At 50.6% G+C, this 21264-nt stretch overlaps 1 protein-coding gene across 3 annotated transcripts in view; it reads right to left on the reverse strand.

Annotated features, from left to right (window-relative positions):
* mwh (multiple wing hairs) overlaps positions 1 to 21264 on the reverse strand; it is a 262524-nt gene continuing 241260 nt past the window's right edge. For all 3 annotated transcript variants that reach the window (XM_075701661.1, XM_075701659.1, XM_075701660.1), the window contains 6 exons: positions 20167 to 20283; positions 18485 to 18625; positions 17230 to 17301; positions 15300 to 15368; positions 4023 to 4241; positions 1 to 2285 (listed from right to left, as the gene is read on the reverse strand). In XM_075701661.1, coding sequence (XP_075557776.1) covers positions 1287 to 2285; positions 4023 to 4241; positions 15300 to 15368; positions 17230 to 17301; positions 18485 to 18625; positions 20167 to 20283 — 1617 coding nt within the window. In that variant the 3' untranslated portion in view covers positions 1 to 1286. The remainder of the gene's footprint in view (positions 2286 to 4022; positions 4242 to 15299; positions 15369 to 17229; positions 17302 to 18484; positions 18626 to 20166; positions 20284 to 21264) is intronic.

A 21264-nucleotide genomic window follows, 5' to 3' on the forward strand; every position in this document is an offset into this window, starting at 1 on the left:
TTGATGATTCATTGACTTTATTTGCAAATGACCTGCGTAAACCACCAGCACTGTCAATACACGCCTGTGACACAGTCGCTGTACAATGATCCCGGTCTCATCTCCCAGACAATAAAACTTCTCATTTTGCGACGACAGAAGAAAGAATAGACAAACATAAGGCGTGCAAGGAGAAAGGGGGAAGAAAGTAAAACAAAGAGCGAACATAAACATCATTCAGCATGAGAATGACCCCGCATCTTGACACGATGGCCAACACGTGTAAGGCATCAGCATCACGCATACCGCGCGATCGTCTAAGCAGTCGGAACGTCGTTCAGAGATAAATACCTGCACAACCTCCACACCGGGAGAACGGCCCTGCGGCAAGCTGACACCATTTCCAACACCTTTTTCTGAAGATTCTCTTCTACACGCGAAAAAAAGGGGGGGAGGGGGAATTGGAAGCTACAGAGACACGCCAAGGTCAATGTTTCCACAAGAAGGCGTGTCCGCGATGAGTGGTCAACAAAAATGAGGTGATAATACGCAAAAGAAAAACAACTTAGATTTCATTTAAATTATTAAGCCAAGAACGCAACGATAAAACGTGAGGGCTAAAGTGTTGGGAGTTATTTACAACTTATTTTCACCGGCAATTTTGGAAAGCTGCCACGTCAGCGGGGTGTTTTACGTGCACAGTATTCCAGTCGACAGCTGCCCATACAATAAGAGCTGGTCTTTCAATGATTATAACACTGCATGACATGCATGGTGATGATTTCACTGCTTTGCTTAGTTACGTTGGAGTACAGAACTATCTATATGCCCAGGTGAATGCGAACGCTACCTTTATATCAACTTTGGGTGGGAGGTAATGGTCAGCATCCGTCTGCGGCAAAAGTGTGACAATCTGTAGCGTCATATGAAGACAAGAAAGCAGGAAAAAAAGCTTTATCTTTGTCTTTAAACCTGTAGTGGATGTTATCAGACGTCGCCGCAGCTAGCGTGAAGCAGATTTTTAAAGAAAAGGACGCTCCTTTTGCTGTGTATCAATGATAGCCCAGACCAGGACCACCTACATGGCCCTAGGCGATTGCAACCTTCTCTGGCGTTTTCAGCCAGACGCGCGGCAGCGCAATCTAGGCATGCAAAAACATTGAGGTACGTCAAAAAGCGCAAGACACTTCTGACGCGCTGGACAGGCAGCAGTGAAATGCGACGTCTTATACTTCAACTGACGTCACAGAGGCTGTAAACGACGAGCAAACATGACGACCAAAAACAAAAAACAAAAAATCGCCCGACTACAACCAACCCCCGATTTGTCGCACAGCGTCCGCAATCTCGCGATGCACTTCCGTGCTGACGGAGTCTCTCGCGACGGCGCACGACACCGGCGGTGACGTAGAAGAAATCTTCACGACGTCACTTCCCGCCGTCGCGACCTTGGGCAACGTCGCACCCGAGTACAGACCGCAGTTGCCGTGACCGCGCAGTATGAAGTTAGCCTTGTACGCCGCAATGCCTGCCGGGAAAGGACCTTCGTCCACGGACGTGCCTTCCTGACTCTTCAGCAGGTCTTCGGAACCGCTGCGACGCGCGCTCGCCAGCGTGGAAAGCCGAGAACTCTTGGGGAAGCTCGCAGTTAGGCCTGGCTTGCTGCCGTTGCTAACGGTGCTGCCGGGTAAGGTCTTCGAGCCGTCCAGCGAAGTCTTGCCGGAGCCGTTCTTCGGCGTGGAGTTGGACGACAGCACCGTTAGCCTCGAACCGTGCTTCTCCAGCGGCGTCGACGCTGACGTGGACCCCTTGCTGACGTCACCGGAAGCCGCCGGGTCCGCCCGATTCAGCACGGACGCAGACGCCGACAGGTTCTGCTGCTTCCGGAACACGGTGGCCAGCGACGCCGGTTCGTTCGATCGGTCGAGCAGGATGCCGTTGCTGATGATTTCGTGGGTGGACTCGTGGTGCTGCTGCTGCTGCAGCTTCCGCCGGTCTTCCGACTTGCTCCGACGCCTGGCCGTGGCGGAATCGACGAAGCGGTGGACGCCGACGACGCGCGGCTTCTCGTCGCCGGCGGCGTCGCAGCGGGACGCCGAACGGCTGTTCTTGCGGAAGAGTTTGGGCTCCGGGAGCGCCGGGTAGTTCCAGTCGATGACGTCGTCCTTGTCGGAACTGCCGTCGCTGTCGCGAGCGGCGCCGTTCGCGGCGGTGGCCTTGCTGCCACCGCTGTGGTTACTGATCGCGACGCTGGGAAGCACCGCCGAGGCGTTCTTGGTTTCGATTGCCTTCGGTGTGCTTGAGATCTGGGAACAACAAAAAAAAAGAAAGATATATTCTTTTTCTTTCTTTGGTTGGTTGATTACGGAGTTGTAGACAAGCCCGACGAGAGCGTATAATACAGAATGAAAAATCATCCAGTTCAATGGCTTTGTTAAGTCAACTTTGATGCAATATCATTTGCCATCGCCGTCCACACTCTCTTTACGATAACCGTAAGTTTCCTCTCCAGAACGAGCACACTGGGGAAATACTTTAAGTATATCTCATCTGCGTCTCATCTTACCACATTGTCGGCGGCGATTCCTTGTTGCTTCATGGCAAGAACTGCTTAACGCGATGGCACCAGTGTAAGCCAGTGACACTAGGAGCGCCGATAGTATTCGGGGGCGAGCTCCACCCCTAGAAAAGCTGGCGCCACCGTCGGCATGACGTGTTATGAGGGATCACGTGGACACAGCGGCCCCGTCGGTTGCTTCGAAAGCGCCAAAGCAAGCTGAAAACAGAAAGTTTGAAGTTACACCTGCGCTGCGGTTCTGATCAAGTGTGGAAGTTTACCCGCTTCGGGTGTCTGCTTGACCACACTTCAAAGCACTATAATAGATAGTGGCTGCCTTTGAAGGCGCCCAACGTGGTTAGGCTAATCAGTGCCGCAGTGCCGGACGTACGCGACCAAGCCCGCAGGATAACGAGCCGCGTGAATCTTGGATCGTGAAACTTAGAACCGACAAGCCGCCATCAGCTACAACTAAGCACTTCCGCGAGGAACATTTCTCCTACGGTGTCGGGGCTGCGACGTTCAGTGAGTAAGCCCTCACTGAAAGAGGCTCGCCCGCGCGCGGTGCCCCAGATAATGCCATGAAGCTTTGATCTACGAAATTGTTGATGCTAGATACTGGCAAGTATGCTGGAATGGAAAGGGAACGGGAAGAAGAACTTTAGAAAAGGGCATGACATATGCTCAGGTTTGTGTTACGACCAAGCATTGAATGTGCTGGATTAAGAAAAATAAGCAGCAGGAAATTGCTCGCTGAGAAGACTGATAAACATACAGTGCGATGAAACTTGAGAAATGCTATTAAAACGTCCAAGAACTTAGGCGAAGAAGTAGAAGAAGAAGAAGAAGAAGATTTGATCGTCCCGAAAGCGTATTAAAAATTGGCGTAGCCGTCGAAGTCCCTAACATGCCGAGGATGACGAGGTCGCCTTTAACGAAGATCGGTGTTTCTATCGAAACGTTGGCCAGCCTTTCTGAGGCACCTCATCCCTGTTTACGAACTTTATGCTACAGTGTGCTATTCCGTTTGTCAGCCCCTTTCTTGACATATAACGAAATTATTTTTGAACAGCTCTGATAGCGTCCAGGCAACATTGGTTGCTTGTGTACGGTCAAATGCTCATATGCTAAGGGTTGAAGCTCACGGCACGGTTGGAAAACGTGCTCGCAGCGAAAGCGAAACATTGCGCGCGGACATGCGCGCAGACACGCAGTCGGTCGCTACGAACCCATGTGATCACTGCATTGAGGCTTGTTATGCTCCGTTTCGTCACACAGTTGAAGAAAAATTCGTGCTGGTCCGGGACGAAGCGTGGCCAGGCCGAATTTTTCTTCAGCTGCGAGGCTTTTTCTTTCGAGGGACCCGCATGGGTTTCCTTTGTAGCAACTGCTACGAACGGGTGGATGTCCGATATTCCCTTCATTAATTACTCCCCTCCACCTTGCGGGTTTCCGCAGGGCTATTGCATCATATATCCACACATACCTTGAGCGAGGCGAGCGCCCTCTTCTCGGCCAGGACCATGTCGTCCGAGTCCGACTGGAAGCCGTCGGGCGGCCGTATGGTGGGCACGTCGATGAGCACCTCCTCTCCGGCCGGCTGCTCCGTCTCGGTCGAGTACTCCAGGAAGCTGGAGCGTCCCGAGTCCGTGGCCTGCGCGTCGCTCTGGTCGCTGTCCTCCGTGTCCGAGGTCTTGGAAGACGTCTGCGAGTCGGAGAGAGACGAGAAGTTCGAGCATTGAAACGGCATAAAGAGAGCAATCCGAGACGCGATGTACACGTGCGTCCATTTTTTTTTTTTGTAGCGAAGTTGTTCATCGTCATCAGTTTAAAAATTTAAATTATGGCGTTTTCCGTGCCAAAACCACTTTCCTATTATGAAGCACGCCGTAGTGGAGGGAGGACTCCGGAAATTTCGACCACCTGAGGTTCTTTAAGGTGCACCTAAATCTAAGCACACGGGTGTTTTCGCATTTCGCCCCCATCGAAATGCGGCCGCCGTGGGCGGGATTCGATCCCGCGACCTCGTGCTCAGCAGCCCAACACCATAGCCACTGAGCAAGCACGGCGGGTTCATCATCATCATGAGTTATTGTTCCTTGACCCCTTTCAGAGAGAGAGAGAGAGAAAGGAAGGACAGGAACCTTGTTTAACTGCGCGAACAAACGGACTACAAAGACAGCATGGGACATGGACGGGCGCAGACTTGCAACTAACGTTTATTCCACAACGACCACATATAAGTACACCCCCGACATACACCACTGCGCGTGCGCGAAAAAAGCCAAGATAAAAGAAAAGTAAAACCTTCCATAAGCAAAACGCGACCTACCTACGCTCGTCAATAAACCTCATCTCACTGTTGTGTAAATAAACTGAGGTGTTACTGACACACTCTTGTCCCTTCTTTCTAATATGTTACGCCTCGAGTAGCTCTCTGGCTCGGCTGTCTCGGCAGCGGCACAACCTCTTTACTTCCTTCATGATCGGCTTGCACGTGCACGCCAAGCAGTGGACAGGCAGGTGCCCATTCGTTTTATTTCTGTCTATAACTGTTTATTTCTGACTATAACTGTTTATTTCTGTCTATAACTACCTGCCAACAAAATTAGTTCCTCGTATAACATGCTGCTCTTTTATGGCAGTATTCATACCTCGAAAGCCGCACGCACAAACACGCACGTTTAATGACCCAATCAAACCAAGACTGCTTCGGTTCACAACGCCGTGCTCCCCGTCGTCTTCAGGGTTTCGTCTCGCGTAGCGTCTGATAATCGCAGCGTCTGCAATGCGGTGTTGAAACTAACTTTTTTTTGCGTTGAACATGCTAATTAAATAGACATACGCAGTCACCGAAAAGGGGTTCACGTAACGAAAGTACGCTGCACGTTGCAGTGATAGCAGGCAGATATTTTGAGACGGGCTCGCAGTTAGCTTGAGCCTGAGCGGAGGCTGCTTAGGACTGCCCGTCCGCAGCACCTCTTGATGGGCGTTTCTTGCATTTATACGCATTTAATTACACTGTTAGGCAAAGTTACACCCAATGGGGTGTATCTCCGCCACACAACAGTAATCATCATCTGCCTTGCTTGCGTTTCCTTTTTTGAAAACGCCGCGCCCGCTACTTTCCTGTCGGGAATGCTACGTCATGCTGATAAAGCGCATTGTTGCGTTTCGCCTGCGACACGTGGTTTTGCCGGCGCGACGGCGGCGGGGCGGCGGACATTTTGGCCCGATCGTCGTCACCGCAACACTCATCGCCAGGTGTTTCCAGGCGCGTCTGCGGCGATGCGACCGCCTAGGGATTTCGTTCCAGTCATTGTGCCCGAAACAGGCGATGCCAAAGCAGGGATCTCATTCCAGTTATTGGGCCCGAAACAGGCGATGCCAAAGCAGGGATCTCGTTCCAGTCATTGTGCCCGAAACAGGCGATGCCAAAGCAGGGACCATCTTCTCGTTACAGTCATTGTGTCCGACCGGCAGCGCCACGACAGTGTGCTGCGCAGCGCCACGACAGTGTGCTGCGCAGCGCCACGACCAGGTGCTACGAGATCGTGCGCAGCGCCACGACATGGTGCTACGGCATCGCTACGACAGTGTGCGTCACCATTAGCCCATTGTACATTCACGTGCTCGTCTTTTGAGGGGTTCCTTCTTGCCCTCAACTGCGAGAGTATAAAAACAGCTGCCCCCGGACGCCAGAGGAGGGCTCCGATTTCTTCCGTTGAGTGAAGTGCTCTCCCGTCTCTCTACTTCGGTCAAACCTGACCGCCAACTCTTTGCGATGTTAAAATAAACAAGTTGTTTCGTTGTTACCAGTCGACTCATGCTTTGCCGGGACCTTCGGATGCTTCGAGTTGTACCCCAGGCCGCCAGGCCAACGCTACCCTTGGGGCTTGCGACCCAGGTACAACCACGGGCGTCAGCGCCGAGTTCCCAACAGATCGTACCAGCAGTCGGATCCAAATATCTGGTTGCCAGCGGTGAGATCGCCTACGACTTCAAACAACTGTCTGCCAGCGGCGAGATCACGACAACGGAGGCCAGCAGCAAAGAGATGCAGTTGACGGTATGCTGAGCAGCTCAACGACGATCCGGGAGCAGTGCAACGAGCCCTGTGTGACGACTGGTTGCCTGCAGCGGAACGACTGCGCGGAATTCCTGCCTGCGAGGTTTGGTGAGTGCGGGACTTTCTTCTTCTGAGCATTGCCAGGCTTTTTGTTAGTGTCAGAAACAGAGCTGGTAATTGTGGTTGTCGTTGCTGCCGGGTTAGTTTGCGGCAAGACAATAGTAAGCAGTAGAGAAAGCAGCATTCAGAGCAGCCATGGATTTGAAGTCGTTGCGCAAACCGAAATTGTTGGAGCTTGCAAGAGAGTTGGGTCTGGATGTCTCAGACAAACTCAGAAAACCTGAACTGCTAAAGGCTATTCTTGAGTTAGAGGCTGAGGATGACGAGCTGTCGGAATGCCTTGAGACTATTGAGGAGAGGTCAAAAAGACAGGAGCGCGAACTTAAAGAACAGAAAGAAAAAGAAGAGCGTCAACACGCTTTGGAAATGAAGCGTCTCGAGGTAGAGATGGAACGCGCTCGTAATGGAAGTCAGGCACACGGTGCAGGAGAACGCGTATTGTTCAAAATGACTGACCTGATGCGGCCGTTTAAGCTTGGAGAGGACATTGGTTTGTTCCTGGTTAACTTTGAGCGAACGTGCGAGAAGCAGGGGTTCTCTCGGGAAACGTGGCCACAGCGCTTGCTCACTTTGTTACCCGGCGAGGCGGCCGACGTAGTCGCTCGCTTGGATAGAGAGGAAGCAGAGGATTTCGACAAAGTAAAATCGAGTCTGCTAAAAAAGTACCGGCTGTCTGCGGAAGCGTTCCGTCGGAAGTTTCGGGAAAATGAGAAAGGCAAAAGTGAGTCATATACAGAGTTTGCGTATAGGCTTATGTCGAACATGCAGGAGTGGCTCAAAGAAGAGAAAGCGTTTGGTGACCACGATAAAGTTCTGCAGTGTTTCGGGCTAGAACAGTTTTATAGTCGGTTACCGGAGAACGTGCGATACTGGGTCTTGGATAGGCCAGACGTGAGTACGGTGGCTAGAGCCGCTGAGCTAGCCGAGGAGTTTGTGACGCGTCGAGCTCGCGGAGCTAAGGACGGTCAAAAGGGTGAATTTGGCTCGAAGTTTGAGAGGCCGAAGTTCACACCCATGAGATTTAAGGGGGACACGCGTAGTGAGGATGCGAGTGAAAGCAATCCGACCAGACGTAAAGAGACGGCGGCAGCCAAACGCAGAAAGCGGTTCGAGATGAGGCGAGCGGGCGTTTGTTATACGTGCCAGAAGCCGGGTCACTTTTCGGCGCAGTGTCCGGAAACAACACCAAAAGTTGTGTTTTTTTCAATAGGCAGCACTGACGAGAACATGAAGCTTCTCGAGCCTTACATGCGAGACCTCCTCGTAAACGGGAAAGAGTGCCGAGTGCTTCGCGATTCCGCAGCTACGATGGATGTAGTTCACCCGTCTTACGTAGAACCCCATATGTTCACGGGCGAGTGCGCGTGGATCAAGCAAGCCGTGGAAGCTCATAGCGTGTGTCTGCCGGTAGCAAAAGTGCTTATTGAAGGACCTTTCGGAGCGCTTGAGACGGAGGCGGCAGTGTCATCTATGCTGCCACCCCAGTACCCGTACCTATTTTCAAACAGGTCCGATCACCTCCTGCGCGAGAAGGGGCTTTTGTTTGGTGAAGCTAGTGTTCAGGCCTTAACCAGATCGAAGGTTCGGGAGCTCGCTGCAAAGGCGGTAGTTGCGGGGCCGACGTTATCAAACAACGAAAAAGGGTCAGAGGCGCAGCAAGCTGATATTCAGAGCACGCCCGAACAGAATAGAATTGAGTCTGTAGCGTTGAAGGCGCCAGATACTGGAGAGGAAAATCCCGACGCGGGAAAGTTAGAAGAGCTATCTACTGATTTGCTCATCGCGCCTACGTCAGACGGACTTGATAGGTTGCTAAAAGTCAGCCGGACGGCTTTGATAGCCGAGCAAAAAAAGGATGGCAGCCTGGAAAACGTGCGCTGCAATGTCAAAGAAGGTATCGCCAGGAAAACTGCGCGTTTTGTGGAAAGAGGTGGAGTCCTGTACCGGAAGTATCTAGACCGCCGAGGAGTGGAGTTCGATCAGCTGGTCGTGCCTCAATGCTATCGTCAGGATCTGTTGCGCTTGTCACATGGGGGTTCGTGGTCCGGACACCTAGGAGTTAAGAAAACTAAGGACCGTCTCTTGCAAGAGTACTATTGGCCAGGGTGTTTTCGGGACGCAGACCATTTCGTGAGGACATGTGACACTTGTCAGCGGGTGGGCAAACCAGGGGACAAATCGAGGGCGCCGTTGAAATTGGTACCTATCATTACGGAGCCTTTTAGACGGCTCGTTATTGATACAGTGGGACCTCTGCCGGTAACAGCCACGGGGTACAGACACATTTTGACTGTGATCTGCCCAGCGACAAAGTTCCCTGAAGCAGTGCCGCTTAAAGAACTCAGCTCAGTTGAGATAGTTAATGCACTACTGTCCATATTTGCGCGAGTTGGTTTTCCTGCAGAAATTCAATCAGATCAGGGCACAGTGTTTACTAGCGCTTTGACGACAACTTTTCTCGAAAGGTGTGGGGTAAAGCTGCTACACAGCTCAGTGTACCACCCACAGTCGAATTCCGTTGAGAAGCTCCACTCCGTCATGAAGCGCGTGTTGAGAGCCTTGTGTTTTGAACATCAAACTGACTGGGAGCTGTGTCTGCCTGGGGTGATGTTTGCTTTAAGGACCGCGCCGCATGCGGCTACGGGGTTTTCGCCAGCTGAACTGGTGTACGGTCGCTCGCTTCGATCTCCGCTTCGCATGCTTCGAGAATCATGGGAAGGTAGGGGCGACGACCCAGTCGTGGTGGAGTACGTGCTTAAGCTCCTCGAACGCTTAAGAAGGGCACAGGAGTTGTCAGGTGAAGCAATGGCAAAGGCCCAGCAGAGGGCCAAGGTTTATTATGATCGGACAGCCAGGGCCCGTCGTTTTGAGGTTGGCGATGAGGTCATGATATTGCGCACATCGCTAAACAACAAACTAGACGTGCAGTGGGAGGGCCCAGCGCGAATTGTTCAGAAACTGTCGGACGTTAACTACGTGGTAAGTCTGCCAGGAAAGCGGAAAGCACAGCAAGTTTACCACTGTAATCTGCTCAAACCTTATAGACAAAGGGAAGCAGTGGTGTGCATGATGGTAAACGTTCCTGAAGAGCTTCCGGTCGAGCTTCCGGGACTAGGCTCAGTGACGAACAGGGAAGACACCGGTCAAGTCATTAGTGACCTTATCAGTAAAGCACCGCTGTCGCCTGAGCAGAAAACCGAACTACACCAGCTATTACAAGAGTTTCAAGGTCTGTTCTCTGAGAGGCCTGGTAGGACTTCTGTACTTACTCGTGATATAGAACTTACCTCCACAGAGCCAGTACGATCCAAGGCGTATCGGGTGTCACCCCGCCAGAGCGATATTATGGAGGCTGAGGTAAAGAAAATGCTACAGCTCGGTGTTATTGAGGCAGGTGAGAGTGATTATACCTCCCCTTTGATTTTAGTTGAGGTACCGGGCAAGGAACCTCGTCCTTGCGTCGACTACCGCAGGCTTAATTCCATCACTAAGGATCAAATTTATCCGATCCCTAACATCGAGGAGCGCCTTGAGAAAGTTAGTAGCGCTCAGTTTATTTCCACCCTAGATCTTGTCAGGGGTTATTGGCAGGTTCCACTTACAGAAGAGGCTAGTAGGTATGCGGCGTTCATTTCACCAATGGGAACATTCCGTCCTAAAGTGTTGAGTTTTGGTTTGAAGAACGCGCCATACTGTTTTTCAAGCCTCATGGATAAAGTGTTGCGGGGCCAGCAAGAATTCGCTTTACCGTATCTAGACGACGTAGCGATATTCTCCGCATCCTGGTCTGAGCATATGACACACTTGCGGGCAGTGCTAACCCGCCTGCGCGAAGCAGGCTTGACAGTAAAGGCTCCTAAGTGCCAGTTAGCACAGGCCGAGGTTGTCTACCTCGGTCACGTGATTGGTCAGGGTCGTCGCCGCCCCTCTGAAATAAAAGTGGCCGCTGTGCGAGACTTTCCGCAACCGCGCACAAAGACCGATATTCGGTCGTTCTTAGGTGTCGCCGGCTACTATCAGAGGTACATCCCTAGGTACTCTGATATCGCGGCTCCCCTGACGGATGCTCTAAGAAAGACAGAGCCTCAAACAGTCGTCTGGGACGAGACAAAGGAAAGAGCTTTTAGCGCCCTAAAGAGTGCCCTAACAAGCCAGCCTGTGCTACGATCGCCAGACTATACAAAAGGGTTCATTGTTCAGTGCGATGCTAGTGAGCGAGGCATGGGCGTTGTACTGTGCCAACGGGAAAATGGAGAAGTAGAACACCCCGTCCTGTATGCTAGTCGTAAGCTGACCAGTCGTGAGCAGGCGTATAGCGCCACCGAGAAAGAGTGTGCATGTCTCGTGTGGGCCGTTCAGAAATTGTCATGCTATCTAGCCGGCTCGAGGTTTATCATTGAGACAGATCACTGCCCTCTCCAATGGCTGCAGACCATCTCTCCCAAAAATGGCCGCCTCCTGCGCTGGAGCCTCGCTTTACAACAATATTCCTTTGAGGTGCGTTACAAAAAGGGGAGTCTCAACGGTAACGCCGATGGCTTAAGTCGAAGCCCCTAACGTAGGAATCAGCCTCAAAATTGTTTGTTACTGATGTTTTTCTTCCTGAGGCAGGATTTTTTTTAACATATTGCTTTTGTTTAGTGTTTCAAAGTGATGATATGCTTTCTAGTGCAATTTTTCAATTTGTGGACGCGTTCTGAGTGATGCTAGACTACTGTAAGGAACTAGGCAGTGGTATAAAAAGGGGAAAGAGCCTGGCAGGGCTTAGTGAGGGTTGTGCCGTGCTTGCTGACTGAGCGGTTGAGTTTTCAGCGTAGTTCTAACGCTTGCCGGGAACGAGAACAAAAATGTGAACTCTCCCGAAGTCACTTTGCAGTGTCCCGTGCGAACCTGAACGAGAGAACGAGGCCTTCTCTGTGCGCTGCGCTCAAGAAACGTCAAGGGACGCCCGACTTCGGTTATGCGCATCATCGAGCGACATCCCTCCGGACAGCGGATGCAGTCCCCTGTCCATCGGGATCTCCTTTCCCCGGCGGGGCGGTCTGTTGCGTTTCGCCTGCGACACGTGGTTTTGCCGGCGCGACGGCGGCGGGGCGGCGGACATTTTGGCCCGATCGTCGTCACCGCAACACTCATCGCCAGGTGTTTCCAGGCGCGTCTGCGGCGATGCGACCGCCTAGGGATTTCGTTCCAGTCATTGTGCCCGAAACAGGCGATGCCAAAGCAGGGATCTCATTCCAGTTATTGGGCCCGAAACAGGCGATGCCAAAGCAGGGATCTCGTTCCAGTCATTGTGCCCGAAACAGGCGATGCCAAAGCAGGGACCATCTTCTCGTTACAGTCATTGTGTCCGACCGGCAGCGCCACGACAGTGTGCTGCGCAGCGCCACGACAGTGTGCTGCGCAGCGCCACGACCAGGTGCTACGAGATCGTGCGCAGCGCCACGACATGGTGCTACGGCATCGCTACGACAGTGTGCGTCACCATTAGCCCATTGTACATTCACGTGCTCGTCTTTTGAGGGGTTCCTTCTTGCCCTCAACTGCGAGAGTATAAAAACAGCTGCCCCCGGACGCCAGAGGAGGGCTCCGATTTCTTCCGTTGAGTGAAGTGCTCTCCCGTCTCTCTACTTCGGTCAAACCTGACCGCCAACTCTTTGCGATGTTAAAATAAACAAGTTGTTTCGTTGTTACCAGTCGACTCATGCTTTGCCGGGACCTTCGGATGCTTCGAGTTGTACCCCAGGCCGCCAGGCCAACGCTACCCTTGGGGCTTGCGACCCAGGTACAACCACGGGCGTCAGCGCCGAGTTCCCAACAGATCGTACCAGCAGTCGGATCCAAATAGCATGCAATTCGTTACTGGAAAGTACCGGGCTCGCCGCGTTAAAGAAAGGAAATGCGGACAAGACAGATGACGAGTCGTTGTGTAGCAAAAGGGTGTAATTTTGCCTAAGAGTGTATACTCTAAGAAAAGTTTACGCCCTTTGGAGTGTATATTTGACACACAACGATAATCGTCATCTGTTTTGCCCGCATTTCCTTTCTTGAAAACGATGCGCTCGTTCCTTTCCTGTCGTGAATGCTATGTCATGCTGATAACGCGCATGCCGTTCGTTACTGGAAAGTACCGGGCTCGCCGCGTTAAAGAAAGGAAATGTGGACAAGACAGATGACGATTATTGCTGTGTGGCAAATATACACCCCAAAGAGTGCGACTGTTTTTAGAGTGTAGAGAGAGACATTGAACAAGAGCGGACACTCCCATGGAGCCCAACGGCAGAATTGACTGTAGCGCACCAAGCGGATGGGATTAACACCTTCCGGTTTCCATTTTCGGCGCGCGAATTTCGAACGCTAGCTGGCGCGCTCTACACCGGTTGCGACACTCGGCGCATTTTTTTTAGAGCGCAGCTCTTTGGCGTCCGTTCCTGGGTTTCGCGTCGTCGTCGGCGTTGTCGTCGGCCTCGTAACCAGCTCCGCCCCCCTTTCATCCCCCCAGCGCTAGCAGCGACCGACTGATACCGCTGGATGCCGCTGACGCCGCTAGAGAGTCAAGATAACGTGACTGCATAGAACACCGTCGCCGCCATGCAGAAAGAGGAGGAAAGGGTCCCCCCCCCCCTGTTCTTGTGTGGCGGATAGGGTGCTCTTCAGTTGCCGACGCGCCGGTTATTTCACGTAGGCCCCGGCACGTCGACGAATACGTGACCACCTTCCCACGGCTAGACCTGGTTCTTAGCGCTGCGGAAGCGAGGGTATCATATTGTTTGTGTCGGCATCGGCGGCGTTGTCCCTGAAACCAACTCCGCAGCTGGGGTTGACTCACTATCGGCGTCAGCGGCATCAGTCAGTCGCTGCTATCTCTTCCCTCCTCCCTTTATCGTGTTGTCCGCTTGCTGCGCGCGCTTCTGCCCCCATCGTTTGCCGCTGGGTGTACACGCCGCCCCCCTCCCCCCTCTTCCTACGAGTCTCCGGTTGTCAAAGCGCCGGCTCGAACTTAATTCCTTTCTTCGCTCCTCCTCCAATGCAACCCCTGTGCGGTGGCAATCAGAGAGCCAGATCGGTGGCGGCGGATCTGTATATGTGCACCGCCCGAGCCGAAATTGCCGCTGCCGTTCGCCACTGCGAAATTATCTGCCAGTTCTTTCTGAGCCATGAGCGAGACGACCGATGGAAGTCCTCCGTCTGCTGCTGCTGCTGCTAAACGAGCTGCCAGAGCAGAGGCCCAGCGCCGTCGCCGTCAGAATCCAGAGGTGCGTGCCGCCGAAGCAGAAGCTTACCTAGTGGAGTCTTTGTTAAAGGAATACGTGTGAAAAATAAAAAAAAAATTCTGTGATAGCGCATACATGTGTTGCTCGATTTCTTTGCCTCAATCTATCGAAAAGGTGAAACAGCTTATTTGCTGCGGTCAAATTTCGCATTAGGAAGTAACGTAATCGTCGGTAATTTTTTCTTTCTTTCGCGCCTGCGGCTCAATCGCGCGTGGTCAGTGGAGTTTCGCTGCCTTTAGTGCACGTTCGTCGGAGTGGCACATTTCTGCGAAGTTTTGTAGCGATAGCTACATTACGCCAGGTTTTCTCCTCTTCGCCGTCGCCGCACCTTGAGCCATGGCCGCACTGTGACGTCACACCACGGCCCTCGATTCTCCAGCAACTCGGCTCGTCGCGGTCCCCGCGCGGCCACCGCTCTTGGCGTTGGTAAAACCTCTTAAACTTCGCAAAGTAGCGACACTCTCTTCCTTCACTCCTCCTATCTTTCACGCTCCCTCCTCGACCGCGGCGTCGCCTACACTGCTCGAGCGTAGCAACGGCGCCAACATGCGCTCCTCGCCACTCCCTAGACGCTCTCGAGCAAAAGGGGCGCTGAAGCACGGCGCGAGGACCCACGTGATGCTATTAGGCCAATAGCGACGCGGCGTCGGCCAGAACGGGCGAGGAGGAGGCGGCACTCTTCAAAGGGGGGCCTACTTTACGAAGTTTAAGGGGCTTTAGCCGTTGGGTGCTCGCTGCGCCCTCTGTATGATGTCACACCCCGCGCTCCGTAGCTGTGATAACCGGGAGTATAGAAGATGGCGAGCGGTGTGAGCATCTTGGTCATGGGCATAGGCCAGAATGGAACGTGAAACCGACACGTAGTACGGCTACCCTTACAGCACGTGTGGGTGTGCTGATGTTCCTGGCAGCTCGGTCTATCGAGTACTTCGTGGTCAACGCAGAGAATCTTTTCGACCAGCGCCACAGTTTAATAACAACATGTCTAACTATAAGCGAAGCCTAAGCGCAGCCGGGGGTCTGTAGATATTGCTACTCGACTAGGTTTAACCAGAGCTAAACCACAGCCAATTTTTTTTTGAATACTCGGAGAGAGTAGTCACTGAAACAGGCGTTGTAGACAAACGCGCAGCACTGAGCGTGGTCCTGGCTTAACACGTTTATAGGAACGGCCGCTTCAACGCAAATTAAGTCTTGTCATCATTCGGTGCATAGCGTAAGGCTTGCGTCTGTACTCGTCGCCCACACCTTGCACTGTGGGTGCACGGGTGCAGAAAACGTGAACAGGAAACGTGCCTACCTTTGGTTCCTCGATCACTTTCTTGAGAGTAAGCACTTCTTGCTTGAGGTCTTCGCACTTCTCCTTGAGCTGCGGAAGGTATTGACAGTGTACCCTTGGTTATATTATTTTGTGGCGAATTGCGGACGACAGACTCGACTGCTCTGCTCCCTTACAAGAGTAATTTAAGTTGTGTTGACATTATTGCGTTTAAAAAGAAGCATTTTGTTGAAAGTACAACAAAGTACCTGCCTCACCTTTACAATGATGAGTCATATCGCCGAAACTTTATGCTGGGAATATTTCCCATGTACCTCTGTTTTTGCGTTTATGAATACATAAACTCAACACAACCTAACCGCACACATTAATTTGGGCATTACACGGGACTGATTACCTGCACTGGGTTCCGCTACAGTATACGAAGACAGTGGTAAAAACAAGACGTGGATGGACACAGCGCTTATGCAAATTCTCACAGCAGCTGCACTGACTGCGCATTTTCGATACCGCAACGTTTTAGCTGGTATATCGTTTTCTGCTTTCTGTACTTGCTCAGTAAAAGCAGGCCCAAATGAAGTTGCGAATTAAGTTTTCGGAATTGCGTTCTTTCGCTTGTGCTATGCGCACAGTCGAGAGCAAAAGTTTGGGGACCAGTGGTGCCACAAGTTTTTTTTCACAACCTGCGGATAAAAGCTTAAATCGAGTGGTACAGCCTACGCGGGCCTGTTCGACCAGCGTCATGCATTAAAACAATTTAACGTCGCACGGCTGTGCTAAAAAAACTCTATTTTTTTGCTGATGCCATCGCCTCTAGACTTTTGCTCTCGACTGTACGTGCACATGCAAGTCGTGCATGCATGCGTATGTATGTGCAACCATGTGGACGTATATGTGTAGGTACACTTTCTGCCTCAGTTAAACCAGGCAATGAAAATACATTTGCAGAGGCTTAACTTTGCTTCCGAGTACAAAGCAAATACCGGGTGCAAGAAGCAAACATCTAATGTTTAGGGAGGAAGATACATTAAGCTAGCACATTCAAGGCACCTCAAACCGAAATCGCTAGAACTCTGCTCAAAATGAACAAAAAAAGGCTTTAATCCGCTTTCAGTTCAAATATGACGAAATCTGTGTGTATGTATGTATGCATGTATGTATGTATGTATGTATGTATGTATTTATGTATGTACAGTGCAGGGTGGTCATTTTTAAGTTTTAAGTAATTTTTAAATATCGCCTGTTAAAGATACCATGATTCTAGTCCTTGAGCTGGATTATTCAAAGAGGCAGACATTACTAGTGCGCGATATCAAAGCACATATTTAACTAATTAGCTGTCATTGACTAATTAGCTTCTTAATTACCTTACGGTATATATTTCAATCTACAAATTGTATTCTGCGAGCTTGCAAGACGCATCCACTTGAACTTCCAGGATGGCACCAGTTTGGAGATATTATTTTTTTGAAGTGCGAAACGAAATACATGGGCGTTCCAGTTACTATTTTGCTTCAGTGCATAAAAGAGCAATTTGTTCAAAAAATAAGTGCTCCACCAGTGCATATTTATGGCGAGTTTGATGGCGCGCATCTCCAAGCTGGCGTCATTCTGGAAATTCATTCCAAGTAGACATGCCTGACAATCTCGCCGGCTGCAAGTAGTAAATTGTAATATGCATCATAATGTAATTAATTAACCAGTTAATTATCGAATGTTTGTTAATTAGTTGGATATGTGCTTCGATTTATCGTGCAATTAATGAACGCCTCTCTGAACAATCGCGCTCGAGGACTAGAATCCTGGCACCTTTAACAGGGGATGTTTAAAAATTACATGATCACCCCGTATATGTGAGCGCCACGAACTGAATCTAGCTACACTAGAAGAATATTCAGAAACTAAAAGTTTAGACGTTGTGTCTTAATCACAAGCTTAACAGTATACGTACCTCTCGCTCAACTTGGATCAGGTTCATCTTGTCTTCTTCCAACTTTCTGAGAGCACGCCTGAGAAGTTCCACCTGAAGTGATAGATAAAGTTCTCACGATCACGTATTGCTGACTTTCAGATGAATTTTTTTTCTCGAGTTGTACAATGTCGACAATTGTTTGGTGGGAGAGAAGGAACTGCGGGCCGGAATCGAATCTAGCGACCTTGCAGACGCCAGGTATTTGGAGTCTCTTTTATCAATGAAAAATATGCATTTAACACAAGTGAATATATCACAGGCGAGAGAATGAACCTTCACGCGTCGCCGGCGACTGCTCTTCACACGAGAAAAGTTCACCCAAACGTGTGCAGATGTGCAACGACAGAAGCATAGGGTAGGTTAATAAGCCGTGTTGGAAAAATCCCACACCAAAAAATATCCCTCATAAGGAAATTATGCCCAGGCGGGTAATGGACGTATTAAATCGTGCTACCGACACAAGTATGTTGCCGTAATATACATAGAAGCACAGGTCTGCTAACGCCAGACAGAACAAGAATACGCAGCACAGAAGCGTAAAGCTTTAAGGGTGTTAAAAAAGAAGCGCCTGACTTCTACACACTTCTCTGAGAGGTTCAATAACCCAAGGTGGCTCTAGAAATTTATTGATTTGTTTGTTTATTTATATATTTATTTCCCGCATCCCTATGCGTTCACAACGTTCTCAGTACATCACTCCCACACCCACTTTGTCGCGTGAAACCCAGGGAGCTATAACAAAACCAAGGCTTCATTCATTCATTCATTCATTCATTCATTCATTCATTCATTCAGATATGTAACATATTCCTATTTGAACATTCACTGAGGGGGTTTTACAAAGTAGTTGAAGAACACGGAAAAGAAAGTCTATTCAGTTTCTTCTTTTTTCTTTTTCTTTCCCACGTTGTTCTTTTCCAGTCATCCGGGTTTGCACGCGGCATAATGTCAGAACGAAATTAAATATGAGCCTGGAGGTCCCTTTCATGCAGATACTACCAAAGTGACTCTCATAAAATATGTATTTTTTCCCACGAGCCATCGTTACAGGTCTTCGGTTGTCTACACTTTCACGACCTTTGACTCCCGCACCCCTCGCTGTTGCATGACACGTCCTTTTGGGGTGCCACGAATAACACCACAAAGAGACTTTCTTGGGCGCCCTTTGCGGTGTGAGATTCGGTCTGCTGCGAATGTGAAAGCGCGGGGGCCGAAGGCACAGCCATATGCTCACCTCCGTGCGCAGCTTGCCGTTCTCGTTGCCCACCCGTTTGTGCTCGTTGAGTGCCGTGCCGACGTCGAGGTAGTTGCGCTTCCAGCGGCCTATCTCCTCCCACACGCCGTCCGTCGAAGGGACGCCCTTCTCCTGGAGGTTCTGCACGAGAAGTCGAGACAGACGGACTCGTTATGAAGAGTACACCTTCCCTGTGGGTGTTAAAAAAAGAGAACACTGTGAAGAAATCACGGACGATTAGTCTCCTGGAGGTTCTGCACGAAAGGTCAAGACAGACGGACTCGTTACGAAGAGTGTACACCTTCCCTGTAGGCGTGAGAAAAAGAAAGAATGTGCAGAAATCATGGACGATTAATTGTGAATGTCAGCGAATAGCCGGACACTACTGGAAATGCTATGGCGGATGTGCTGCGAAATTCTTTCGAGGAACCCGTATGGCTTTCCTTTGTAGCTAGTGCTAGATACGGGTGGAGGTATGATTTTCCCCCTACTAATTACTTGTCTCCACCTTGCGGGTTTCCGCAGAACTATTACGTCAAACTCTTGCCTTTGCTTCGATTTGTCGACAAATTCGACTTCGCTCTGCCATCTATAACGACCTGGTTAGCTCAGATGGTAGAGCGGCTGCCCCGGAAAGGCGGTGGTCCCGGGTTCGAGTCCCGGACCAGGACGAATTTTTCTTCAACTGCGAGGCTTTTCTTTCGAGGAACCCGTATGGGTTTCCTTTGTAGCAACTGCTGCATACGGGTGGATGTCGGGTTTTCCCTTTATGAAATTCGGTAAGCTTGACCTTTCTGCACGAAAGGTCAACAAACGGACTCGTTACGAAGTGTACCTTCCATCGGTGTAAAAAAAAAAAAGAGGAAACACACACACACACAAAGAAGGCGCAGCAATCATCGAACGACTGGGGGTGAGTGCAAGCGAACAGCCGATAGGCGATATGTCAAATTCCGCAAGCAGGCTGGCTTTCCCACATAGCTAACACGCCCCAACCAAGATGGCCGCCTTTCCAGCAAGGATCGTGGGTAAACCTGGGACACGCATTTTCAAAGCTAGGATGGTGCGAGGGGGTGAAGGAAGCAAGAATGGCGTCGGCAGCATACCATGTTGACCGACAACCCAAGGTCCGCCACCGTGATTAGGCCGAGATAGCTCTGTGGGGAAGCCTGCTTGCGGAATTTCGCGTACACCCTAGCCTCTTCATTAAAGGAATGATGCGCTTGAAGACGTATCTCTGTTGCAGTGAGGACATTTGGGTGGCGTTTCTCTTCATTTCTTTATTGCGAGATTTCGCAGAGAAGGTAGCCGTTAACCGGCACATCTCTGGCGGTAGGCATATACGTAACTTGTCATACGCGTGTTGTGTCTCCAGCATCGCGAGCGCCCGAGGGGACAGCTCCCATCCTCCTCTCCCGCGGCCTCCGCAGGTGGAGAGGGTGGCGGCAAAAGAGGACGGCGTCTTGTCCCGAGGTTTGCACCTCGGTATTTAAACCTTCAAAAGCACGAAAGCTCTCGCGCGAAAGCGTGAGAGCAAGAGCCTTTTGCATCGGCACCTTTGTATCGGTTGCGAGATTCTGAACCCCACGAAAACGACTGAAAGAGAAAAAAAGAACTATTCGCAGTTGAAAGACACTGTCTTTCTGTCAGTGTCTTTCAACCAAAGCAACTGGTACGCTTACCTTTTCGAGGACGCTGACGTCGAAGCCGGCCTCTTCGAGTTCGCTCTGCAGGCGTACTCGCTCGGACGGTGTCTTGCTGTTCGACAGCAGGATGTTGAAGAAGTACAACGCAGAGAACTGCTCGCCGGCCGGGAGATGATGGAAGGAAAAAGAAAAGAGAACGAAGAGTAGAACGCGTGATTAGAGGAAGGCATCCCGAGAACCAGCCTGCGCAGCCCTTCAGCTGTACGTGGTTTGCGGAGAACACAGACAGACGTTCGAGAGTGCTACAAAACCACCGTCCCTACTACAGCGACTCCCTGCTAGAGTGCTAAACACAACAATGAGCAGAACCACAAAAGCAATGTAGTCTTCACAACGATTCTCCGCCGGTGCTAAGAAGGGCCACGCTGACACTTGTAACAGCCGCAGGTCACCGCAAGCTCATACCATGCTCGTTAAACTTGATATCCGGCAAGCGCAATAAATCGAGACACAAAGACGCCCGAGCCAACAGGCTCGTCTTCCTCTTATTGGCATCTACGTTTAACTCGTAGTTATGAATTTTTATAGTAGCTCTCTACCAAGCATTAGCAAAAGAACGTCTGCGACGACATAAGTAGTGTGTTGTTCCTTGTTTGTGGTCTGAACTTCTGTTCGACGATATGTGAAAAAAAAAAGAAGCGTGAAATGAGTGTCCCAAGGCACATCGGTTTAACCATTATTTCGTAGTGACGGATAAATAATTATCGCGAAATAAAGACATTAAAAAGGACAACGTGCGTCGAACTCTGCTAGTATCTCAAAAGTCAAAAGATTTTCAACGATGCCTAAACGGAGTTGTTTGTAAATGTAAAAATTTGAATAAAATGGTGAGAAATGCAGATAATTGGGCTACCTACAGCCCAAGCACCTACCTGCAGTATCGCTCCGCCGTCGTCCTCTATTGTCACTAACACAATATACCAAGAGAAAAATTGCCGAAGTCCTGTGAATCTCTCATTCCCTTTTCATCATCATCATCATCATCATCATCATCATCATCTGTTTTATGTCCACTGCAGGACTAAGGCCTCTCCCTGCGATCTCCAACTACCCCTTTCCTGCTAAACGCAATTA

The sequence above is a fragment of the Dermacentor variabilis genome, chromosome 8 (genome assembly GCF_050947875.1).
Source record: "Dermacentor variabilis isolate Ectoservices chromosome 8, ASM5094787v1, whole genome shotgun sequence".
Taxonomy (NCBI): Eukaryota; Metazoa; Arthropoda; class Arachnida; order Ixodida; family Ixodidae; genus Dermacentor; species Dermacentor variabilis.